General features: G+C 36.9%; 1 protein-coding gene across 2 annotated transcripts in view; it reads left to right on the top strand.

Moving 5' to 3' along the window:
• LOC121707435 (metabotropic glutamate receptor 7) overlaps positions 1 to 7,388 on the top strand; it is a 252,051-nt gene extending 244,663 nt beyond the window's left edge. Inside the window, exons 10-11 of one of the 2 annotated variants that reach the window (XM_042089997.1) lie at positions 4,492 to 4,510; positions 6,008 to 7,388. In XM_042089997.1, the coding sequence (XP_041945931.1) occupies positions 4,492 to 4,496 (5 nt within the window). In that variant the 3' untranslated portion in view covers positions 4,497 to 4,510; positions 6,008 to 7,388. The remainder of the gene's footprint in view (positions 1 to 4,491; positions 4,511 to 6,007) is intronic. The other variant, XM_042089996.1, reaches the window with a different exon arrangement.
• The last annotated feature ends 4,110 nt before the right edge of the window (positions 7,389 to 11,498 follow it).

Here is an 11,498-nt window from a genome sequence, read left to right as displayed (position 1 = left end):
GCCGTTAAGCAATTAGAATCCTATGGCAGGTGTTCAGGCCACCTGGATCAACTGCCAGTCTCAGGCTTTAAGCATACAAACTGGCCTTATTAAGACTACACATCCTGTTCCACTGCTTCCTCTGCCAAAAACTGTTTCAAAATAAAAGTCCTCACTACAATATTTCACTGTTAAACAATTTAACCCTTTAAACTACTGAACTTTTCAACTGTTCAGCCATTGTAACTGTTACTTGTCATCAACTAACGACTCCTACCCACTGTATCTAGTTAGCATAGTTAGCATGCTAGTTAGCATTTTTAACAAAACTGCTAAAAATGATTAGCTAAGTTAGCTAAGTAACATGGTTAGCATAGTTAGCATGTTAGCATGATAGTTAGCATTTTTAGCAAAACTGCTAAAAATGATTAGCTAAGTTAGCTAAGTAACATGGTTAGAATGTTAGCATAGTTAGCATAACTACTAAAAATGATTAGCTAGGTTAGCTAAATCACATGGTTAGCATAGTTAGCATGCTAGCATAGTTAGCATGTTAGTTAGCATAGTTAGCATAACTACTAAAATGATTAGCTAGGTTAGCTAAGTCACACGGTTAACATAGTTAGCATGTTAACATTGCTAGCATAGTTAGCATGTTTAGCAAAACTGCTAGAACATTTTAGCTAAGTTAGCTAAGTAGCATGGTTAGCATAGTTAGCATTGCTAGCACTGCTATAAAACATTAGCTAAGTAGCATGGTTAGCATAGTTAAAAATCTTAGCATAACTGCTAGCAAACATTAGAGCAATTCCAACTTTCAATTATCGTCAAATATCTACCTATACACAGACATTAAACTATTTGAATATCATTAAACTTCCAGTCTGTCAACAACTTTTAAACTATTTACCTTCAACTTTTAAACGGTCTACTTTTAAACTATCTATTAAACTAGCTGTCTATCAACAACTTTTAAACTATCTACTGGCTATCAACAACTTTTAAACTATCTACATTCTATGGGGATTTTTTTTAATAGTTTTTAATTAATAGTTCAAAAAGTATAAAAGTTACAAATATGGAAAATACATTCCACACCTGTCCTAAGTAAGACCTACGTAACGCAGTTTGAATGAAGTTTCTACGTTAAACGGTTGAAGCCGCATTAAATGCTGAAAAAGAACTAGAAAAGCATTTCCTGAAGGAAATATAGTGCATGAAAATGCAAAAATATACTAACTTAGCTTATCATTTTTAGTAGTTATGCTAACTATGATAACTAGCATGTTAACTATGCTAACCATGTGACTTAGCCAACCTAGCTAATCATTTTTAGCAGTTATGCTAACTATGCTAACTAACATGCTAACATGCTAACTATGCTAACCATGTGACTTAGCTAACCTAGCTAATCATTTTTAGCAGTTATGCTAACTAACATGCTAACTATGCTAACCATATGACTTAGCTAACCTAGCTAATCATTTTTAGCAGTTATGCTAACTATGCTAACTAGCATGCTAACAATGCTAACATGCTAACTACGCTAACCATGTTACTTAGCTAACTTAGCTAATCATTTTTAGCAGTTATGCTAACTATGCTAACTAACATGCTAACATGCTAACTATGCTAACCATGAGTCATAGTTGATGACAAGTAACAGTTACAATGGCTGAACAGTTAAAAAGTTCAGTAGTTGTTTAAATTGTTTAACAGTGAAATATTGTAGTGAGGACTTTTATTTTGAAACAGTTTTTGGCAGAGGAAGCAGTTGAACAGGATGTGTAGTCTTAAATAGGGCCAGTTTGTACAGTATGCTTAAAGCCTGAGACTGGCAGTTGATCCAGGTGGCCGGAACACCTGGCCTAGGATTCTAATTGCTTAAGTGCTCTATTATGATGTCATCAGCCTAATGTTAAGTCTATGGGGAAATTTTGAGTAGTTTTTAATTAATAGTTTAAAAAGTATATATCTAATCATGTAAAAGTTATACAAATGGCATATTTTACCATATACTGAACTCGGTTTGCCATCTTCGCTTAAGTTAAAGGAGAATTCCGGCCAGTTTTCACATAGATCTCTGTTTCTCGGTCACAGAGTACTGTAGGTCTGGGAAAAAAGTGCAGCCAACAGCTAGAGCATCCAGGCAGCTACAGTGCTACACTGTGGGCATGTGCATCACATGAAGTTAAAGGAGAACTCTGTCCATTTTTAACACAGACCTCAGTTGATCATGTTCACTGAATACTGTCAGTCGGAAAAAACGTGAAAAAAAAACGGTGTTGTCTGATGTGAGACGCCAAAGTGCTTACAAGCTATGCTATGAGGACATGCACTAAACTGTGCCTTTGTGCCTCATAACAGACTCAAAATGTCATGACAAGTGCTGTGCAACATGAACAGGGTCCTTACATGACACCACTGTGCGTGTTCAACCCAATAATTGTGAAGGAACTGTATGCCTACCTGTTTCTCTCGGTTGCTTCCTGTAGGCTTAAGTCTGTACCATTTCCCATTTCCACAGAGACCACACATGAAGTTTATGACCAAAATAACAATGATTCAGCATTGTAGTGTTTATAAATATTAACCACATGAATTCCAATACAAATTTCAAGTTTTTGCCTGAAATTGCACTGTGCCTATTTACGAGGGCATTGTTCCCACCTCTTTTGGGGCCTACCATCAAATGTTTGACCTCTATAGAAAGCTGAGAACCTGTAGTTTTCGTAGGAAACAGTCAGAATAACTGTGTGATGTACTGACACAGAGTTACAGAGGCTAGAATATACCGTATTTTCCAGACTATAAGTTGCACTTTTTTCCATAGTTTGGCTGGTCCTGCGACTCAGGTGCAATATATATATATAGTTATATATATGTTTTTTTCCTCTTCATGACACATTTTTTGACTGGTGCAACTTATACTCCAGTGCGACTTATAGTCCGGAAAATACGGTAGTTTTTCTTTCTGGCCGGATTACATGCATCTCTGAACTGACCACATTTCAGCCCTCTAGGTCACTTGATATCACTTAGAAACACAACTGAGCCCTAGCACCAGGTCTTGTGAAGCTGTGTGCAAAAGTAGATCAATATAGACTGAAAATATGAGTGCTTTAGACCATTATTTGCCAAGGTATGCTCATGCGTTTTGTACAGTAAATATGGAGGACCATGAATAGATGAATGTACAGTTTGGTCATGAAACCTGGTTATTATTAATTATGCATGTATGCACCATATTGCTATGTAGCATAGTAATGTTATACACCATTTGAAAGCTTTGACTCTTGGGAATCTAAAAATGACAACTTTTTTCATGTACAATCTGTATAATGCTTTACATTCTCAGATTAATTTTACTGTCTCAATTAAAGGATAACCCCCTGTCTTTGGTGCTGCCCTACCTTCTAGCTGCAGTGTGCAGTGTGGGCTGTTACAGTGACCAACACAATTGTGTAGTGACCTATGCAATGATACAGGCATCCAATGTTAATATGCATGTTGACTGATTTGTGCATGTGTTGAATGCTTGCATAATCGAAACGGCAACAATTAACTTGTGTGTGGCTTGGTCTGAACGTCATCTATGCCAAATTTTGTGAAGAATGAACAAAATGTATGGATCTCTTGTGCAATCACATAAGAATCCATACAAAAGCAATAAGGTTCCAGCAGCTCCACTTCTTGGACTTATAATAATCTAATAATTACTAACTAAAATATCATAATGTTAAATGTTGAAAGCACATTACTTTGTTTTTAACCATTTATTTCTTACATAAATAAAACAAACTACAACAAATATTTACATATATTTATTGATGAAACAAAAAGTTATGCCGAGCAGTTGTGAAATAACAAGGTTTCAATTGTTGAAATACTGTAGTTAATAATACTAGATAACAAGCACAAGTCAGTCAGACAGTCAACAATCAATCAATCAACCAAAGAACACAGTTTCTCTTCTAATAGCACCCAAATGATCTGAAATGGAAACTGTGTTTGTTCAGAAGTACTGTTCAGCATCAACAATCTGTACTAAAATTACATTATGTAAGTCTCATCAGGTGCAATCATCCCTGTTTCACTGCTGACAGTTGGCATCATCTGTCTCACTGGCCGATATTGGGTCACCCTGGTCTGGCTTGCTTTGGCATGAACTACTCTGGCTCAGCAACAAGTCCCCCTACTGGGACCAAACACTCAGAAAATATCACAAGAAAATGATGGGTTGTATAACACAGACATAACCCAGGGATGGTCCTATATGATTTAAATGCCATTAAAAACATTTCTTTTTTATGTCAGCAAATATTTGCCCAAACTTTTTATGCATGTTATTTTATGGATTCAATTAGTAGTCCTAATAATCAAAGTGAACAATGTGTGATACAAACCCATCATTTTGTTGTGAAACTATCAATGAGATTTATACTTTTGTAGCTCTCCTGTTATCCCAGTGAGATTTAGAGGCTCATCAAGTAATGTTTCTTCTCCCAACAGGCTAATTCTCGTGTAGCAGGTAAGACTAAATTAATCTCCTTCTTTCATTACCTTAATGTAGTTTCCAAGTACAAGAGAAAAGGACATTCAATGACAGCCTATTCCATAACTACCCTTGAAATTGTTAGAATTAAATTCAGCTCTGTATACTGTTTTAAATGTTCTCTGATGTAAAATAATGTACAGCTGTAAAGAGTAAAATATATCTGCCTCTTTACTGGCATTACTGGCAAAGTTCTGAATCAGCGTAAGATGGATCAAATGCAAAGCTATGAATAGCGTGTCTATAACAGACAGTGAAGCCCACAGTTTTACCATAACTTATCTGTAGTCAACTCCACTATAGCTCTCAGTAGAGTGATGTGCCATCTGTGTTCAAGTTCTCCTACTTTTTATCTCCTGCTCTTCACTTTCACATATTACTCTCAGTATGACATATATAGACATGCTACTGGAAAACCTGCACATATACGTAAATCACAAGTTTTTTGGTCATACTAACAATCTTTCTTGTCTGCATATGGTCTGGTTTCCTTTTAGAGACAGACGATTGTGTTAGCTTGAACTCTTTTCTCACTCTCAGTGTTCCCCTCTCTCTCTCTGTCTGGATGTATGAAAGTAATTAAGTGAATTAATGGATGTGACCAAGTTTGAGGTGATAAGGTCTAGAGAAACATATCTCAAAGACAATTTGCCTTTAATTTCAGGTGGAAGTTGTGGAAAATTGTAATTCTTATGAACTTTTGTACTGGTTTAGCCATTATATTTGTAATGATAAATTACATTGATATAATCCATATTTCACTTGATTTAGAAATTGCTGATCATTTTTTCTTATAACTTATGATAGGTTTGGCTAAGACTAAGTGGCTAAGACTAAGTGGCTGTTTTTTAGTGTACAATAATATGTTGATAGACTGGCATTAGATGGTTTAGCAGGAGTTAAACAATGGTGTTGACTGTTGTTTATGTGAATTTTGGGACTATTAACAGTTCTCCCATCTTTTTGTGTGATTTTCCCACATTTCCATCACCCATCCCGTGAATGCATTTACATGAGTAAGAACACTGCAATCCGCCATTCTGCGTTCCTGTGGCAGGCAAAAAAAAACACATTTTCATCCACGTGCGGTCTGTTTGTACATAGGTGCACATAATGTCTGAAACAGGCAGTAATTTCTTTGTACATCTGGCCCAGTATGTCTATTGATCTATCTATCTATCTAAAATGACTCCAGGGACCAGTTCCCTGAAAGCATTGGAAGCCTAACTAGGTCGTAATGTCCCTCTTACAAACATCTTAAGATTTGCGGACTGTTTCCTGAAAGAGCAGTGCACACACTTTCATGCTACGGGCATGTTCGGAAAACAGTAGGAAAAACCAACGAACGATCTTAAGATTAATCGTAGAAAACCCCTGTAAGTGAAAGAATCCATCATTATCGGGGAACCTGGCCCTGGTCCACATGAGCTTTCATGACACCCATATTCTCTTTGTTTTTTTTTTTTCATACAGGTCCAGCAGCAAAGAAGAAGTATGTGAGCTACAATGACTTGGTGATTTAAAGACCCCTGTCAATAGAGGGATTGGAAAAATGTGACATGGACACTTGGTATGATTGCCCTTTTACCCAAAAAGTAAATAAAAGGCTTCTTGGGTTCATGTGCAGTGCTACTTTTCTACATCAGAAACCACAACAGAAAGGCACCTCTAGGAGTTACCGATCATCTGAGGACATGGTCCAATGTTTTCACTCTTCACAGGAACTAAAGAGCTAAAAAGAAGACAAGAACATATGGAGGCAAAAGAAATACAGAAAGAGAAAATAATAATAAAAAAAAAATATCCAGTCTGTTTAATGTATGAAAAAATGTAAATCTATTAAATGGAAATGTAAGAGGAATGCATTTGGATGTGGAGCTTTAACCCCATTAGAATATGACACTGGCCATGCCCCTGAAAGAGATATAGCACTGATAATCTCACAGAACAGATGCTTCACTCACTGTCTCATGGGAGAACCATGTCCGCACACGGATCCCAATCTCCTTCTTGTCTTTACTTGTACTTCCAAATTGCAAGTTTTCCTAAATTTGTGTATAACTGTGGTTATTTTGGTAAACTGTTACTTTTGTTATTCAATTTTAATTTTAAACTTCAATGTTTTTTCCTTGCTTCTTGAATGCACATAATGTTAAAGCCATATTCTTCTCTTTTGAGATGTTATGTTAAAAAAAAAAAAACTCCTATCCATTTTTATTGTTATTATACCTAAATCTCGGCCCTTATCCAGATATTGATAACTTTTTCTCTTCTTATAGATATTTTGGTATTTTGTCAGGGTTTGTGAACCATCGCCAATGTCAGTGACTACAAGAGAGCACCCATTCATGTTTTATTGGATCTATCTAAACCCCAGTGATTGATGGTGTTCCAGTTCTAACAAGGTGTACATGTCCCAGTTGTCAATGCATGCCTGGTATGTTTGATGTTGCAGTACTGTTAATAAATCAAGGAGTAAATATTTCACAACAAGGATGTTCGGTCAACATGCTCTCAAGGAATTTTACAGCCTTCATATTTATTTTCTATTTCCCTGAATTTCTTCTTGACATTTTATCCCTGAAGGCAGAATATGGCTTTAATTTTGTCTTGGAATTTCTTATTGCCCCGCAACTAAAGAGAAATTGTGAAAACATGAATATATATATTTAAAAGAAAATACAAAAAATAAAAGCATGTATGTTTTATACAGTTTGTATTAAGTATATCCATGTTGCCCTTGCAGCTTATGTGCCAATATTGTGGGAGACATTTACATTTGGCCACTCATGCAACTACTCTGTGGTGTTGTCCAAGAATGTATCAACATGAAATAAAACAGTTTGGTTATTTATTTTTTAGCATTCCTTGAGAAGAACAAAATTCATTTCAAGATTTTTTTGTGCAGTGAATGTATTAAAACTACATTATTGGCAGATTTGATCTTGGATTACAGGAACCTTCCATTGAAACCAATAGGAACCTACAGTGATACTTCAGTTGCAGGGGATAAGGGATTGCAAACTTCACTAAATCAGCTCAGTAATTCATTTGCTAAATGCTAAATTTATTCATTTAGCAGACGCTTCTATCCAAATCGACTTGTCAATTATATTGGAGCAACTTGGGGTTAGGTGCCTTGTTCAAGGGCACAACGGTGGAAGCCAGGTATTGAACACACAACTTTTCAGGCTACTGCATGCTAGCCCAGGTGCTTAACCACTATGCTTCACTATGCCAGTTATTTATGGCAGTTTAAGATTTATATATTAAATTGAATTTTTCACTCATTTCAACATTAGCTTCGACATTGCTGCCAATTTTCTTGATAAAAGCCTAATCATGTTTGCACCACCCGAGAATAATCATAGAAAAAGTGTAGCATTTTCAATGCTTTCCTTATATGACCAAAGATGGCTACCTGCATCAATACCTGGCTGAAACCAGGGTTGGAGATTTTTTAATGCAGAGATTATTCATTATGCATCCTGACCAAGAGATAAATTAAATTAAGTGTTTTGCTTAAAATGATAGTTATGGAAACAACTATTAGTGTTGTGATTTTAGTAATTCAGTGTTCTACAAAACATATCAATACAAATTCCTATTGCCACGTAAATGGGTTTTCACACATCAGTGATTAGTGTTGCAAAAAAAATAGACTACATTGGTGTTGCTTCCCTCAAGTCTTTGTGACTGTTGCTGACACAGCATGTGGGGCTCTAGTGCAGTAGCCATGGTTACAAGAAATCACCCCTTGTTTTCTCCTGAAACCTACAGTGTACAGCTCTATTTTATGCAGCAGTTGCCTTTCAGCGAAGACAGGTTTTCTGATTCAATTCACTCTCTCAAAACTACACACACACATTTAAAAAAAGGCATACACATTTGTATGAACACTTTATACTTTATAAGTGTTTTCTAAAAATGTGTACTTTCATTAGCCTGGCGGGCCATCCTATATCATTGAAATGTATACAGGCTGAGCAAATTAATTTGCCGCCGCTAGGGTGCGTCTAGATTTCTAGGCTATACTTTCATGGCAGTTTTCATAATTTTACACATTGTAATGTCATGCTACTGGCAAATTACCCTTATATGATCACACTCTCAATTTACATTTTTTGTTGCTCTTCTAACAAGTGAATACATAATGACTAACAGGCACTGTACAGTTTTGCAAAATTATATAACAAAATCTACAAAGCAATAGTACCCAGCCAACATGTAAATTAAAAGGTGAATAACAATTTCATGGGGTGTATATCAGGGTTTCTGTTGCCCGGTAATTGCCGGACATTGGCCGGAAAAAAAAAATGAAATTAAATCTCTCCGGTCAAATTATCCGATTGAAACGGGATAATAATCCCGTCCCCCTAACACAATCTGAATTTGAGAATAAGCCTATAAAGTAGGCCTATACTACTGTCACGGACTCAGACTGGTAAAACAGATCCTTAGATACACAGGTTCCTTTATTGGTTCAGAGGATAATTCAGCCGATTGCAGAATGATTAAACACTCAAAAGAATCAGTCTTTCAAAAGATCAGAAGATAGTCCAAAAAAGGGAAAACAGAGGATCCAAGGAAATATGAACAGATTCTAACAAAAGAGCTTATGCAAACTGGAAGAGGCAGGAAACAGAGGAGCACAGCATAAGTCCTTGAGTCTAAGATCGACGAAGCCAGACACAGACTGGAGAATGCGGGCAACCTTTGTAGAAGAGTTAATGATGTGGTGATTGCTTGCAGGTGGGTAGAGCTAATAGGCAGGTGAGTGTGAGAGATTCCATGTGACTGGGGAAAGCGGGGGTGTGGCAGTAGGAGAGTCAGGTGCTGGAGTGGCATGAGGGGGCGTGGCCGAGGGAGAGCCCGGTGCCGGTGTGACAACTACGTCCTTTGGTTATGTTTTAAAGGAACAGGCTCTGCCGTTTGAAACATGAACATGCATATGCTGCATTTCAAATAAAGTGCACGCTTAAAACGTCTGTTCGATAACAATAATAATAATAATATGATGGTGATAATTTGCGGCACAATCTCATACAAGGATACAAGGAAGTTTATTGTCACATGCATATAGTTACTGGAAGTAAGACATGCAGTGAAATATTGTATGTAATGGTAGGCCTATCATTGAACCTCGGACCGAAAGAAAAAGAAACAACATTTTCCAGAATAGGAAATATTTCTTAATTTAGTGTTATCAAATAAAGAGGCATAGCATTAGGGCAGGGGTCTCAAACACCCGGCCCGCGTCCTGCCCAATTCCGGCTCGCGACGTATGACAAAATAATAATGTAATCCGGCCCTTGAGGCTATTAATTGCGACAAACAACGATACTGATTAAAATAGACGATAGATCCAGGTACGGGGACAAATCTCATTTGTAGGCCTACTCTGCGCCACTATGTGCAAGACATCCAGAGCTTGATTCAAACCCAAAATCGCTGCGCAAAGTTTTCAGGAAATACTTGTATTACACGCGAGAAACACAAAGACGTGCATTTGTAATGACGCGGAAGCGATGCAGGCCATAGTGTTGCAGAAATTGAAGCAGAAATTAAGCAGAAATAGCCAGGCCTACACCAAATGTTGAAAAACGTTCACGTGTGATGAAGTCTTAGGTAAGCTTATTCACCTATTCTAATTCTGAAGGAGAATATCCTTTTGGAGATTATCACTGTCATAGACGATCGATCATAGTCACGGTGCGTCTGTGAATGGAGGTGCGTGTATACAACGGTGTCCACTAAGCATACCATGCTTGTTTCGACCCTCTGCCGAACATAGCTTGGAGGTTGCAGTGGTAATCGTGATGATAGTGTCCGTAATGGATGTGGTACAGACAGCAGGGCTAGTAGAAATAGGGCTCTAAAGAACTACAGTCACCCGCAATATGATGCGAACTTCTGGGTACTGCAGATTACCCGCGATAGGAACTGTTTGACCAGAATACTTTATTGTAGGCCTATATTGTAGTAATCTATTACTAAACCACAACATCTTAGGTGTTGGTATACATCTTAGGTGTTTTTCTGTTAATTTGTTATGTGGGTAATATGAAAAAAGGAAAGTAAACCTGCTTACATATGTTCATCCAGTATTTACTGAAAGGTGCATAATTTGAGGTGCTTGCCATCCAGTGACAAATTAGATGGGTAAATTTACCCCCTTCATAAACTTTTGTTTTACTTTATCTCTGACCACTTTCAAGCCATGGCCTTTTAAATTTTGATATAAAAATCCAATGGTGTTGCTTTCTTAACCCTGATGCCTAGTTTGCCAGGTTTAAAAAAGTTATGAGAGGAAATATTTTTATTTGGTGTGAAACACACACACATACCTGTTTTTTATGTTTTTCATTTATTTTATAATTTGTATTAATATTTATTTTATCATTATTTTATTTATAAGCTAAGGTTGCTAGCACAGGTGTCTAAAACTAGATAAAAACACTTGCACTTTCTGTTTGCAGTTTTGTGTGGTATTTGAAAAAAAGAACATTGCATTTTCAGAAATAGCCGGCCCTCCAATCAGATGACGTTGGCAGAATTGGCCCCCAGCTCATTTGAGTTTGAGACCCCTGCATTAGGGGGTAGTGGTGTGAACACTCATTCAATGTGTGTGTGCATCTGTGCAAGTGAAACTTAAACCACGCCAGCCAGCACACGACCGACCTTCAACGTTGAAATATAGGGAAAATAATGGAGGAGATCTGTACAGGATCTATCAAGAGCTGTAAATCATGAAATCAAACTCCCCATATAGTGTTAATTTCGTCAGACTAGACGAGAGGAAATATGTTCTTCAACAACCTTTTTTTCCATGACTAAGACGAGACGATGACGAGACGGCAGTAATATCCTGAAACACTGACTAAGACTATATCTTAAGATGCATTATTGTTGACGAAAAAAGACGAGACTAAAATGTTTTGCATGAAATAAAAACTAAGATAAA

This window comes from Alosa sapidissima, chromosome 4, assembly GCF_018492685.1.
Source record: "Alosa sapidissima isolate fAloSap1 chromosome 4, fAloSap1.pri, whole genome shotgun sequence".
Taxonomy (NCBI): domain Eukaryota; kingdom Metazoa; phylum Chordata; class Actinopteri; order Clupeiformes; family Clupeidae; genus Alosa; species Alosa sapidissima.
Note: the sequence above shows the minus strand (reverse complement) of the source record. Positions and strands in the feature narration are given on the sequence as shown.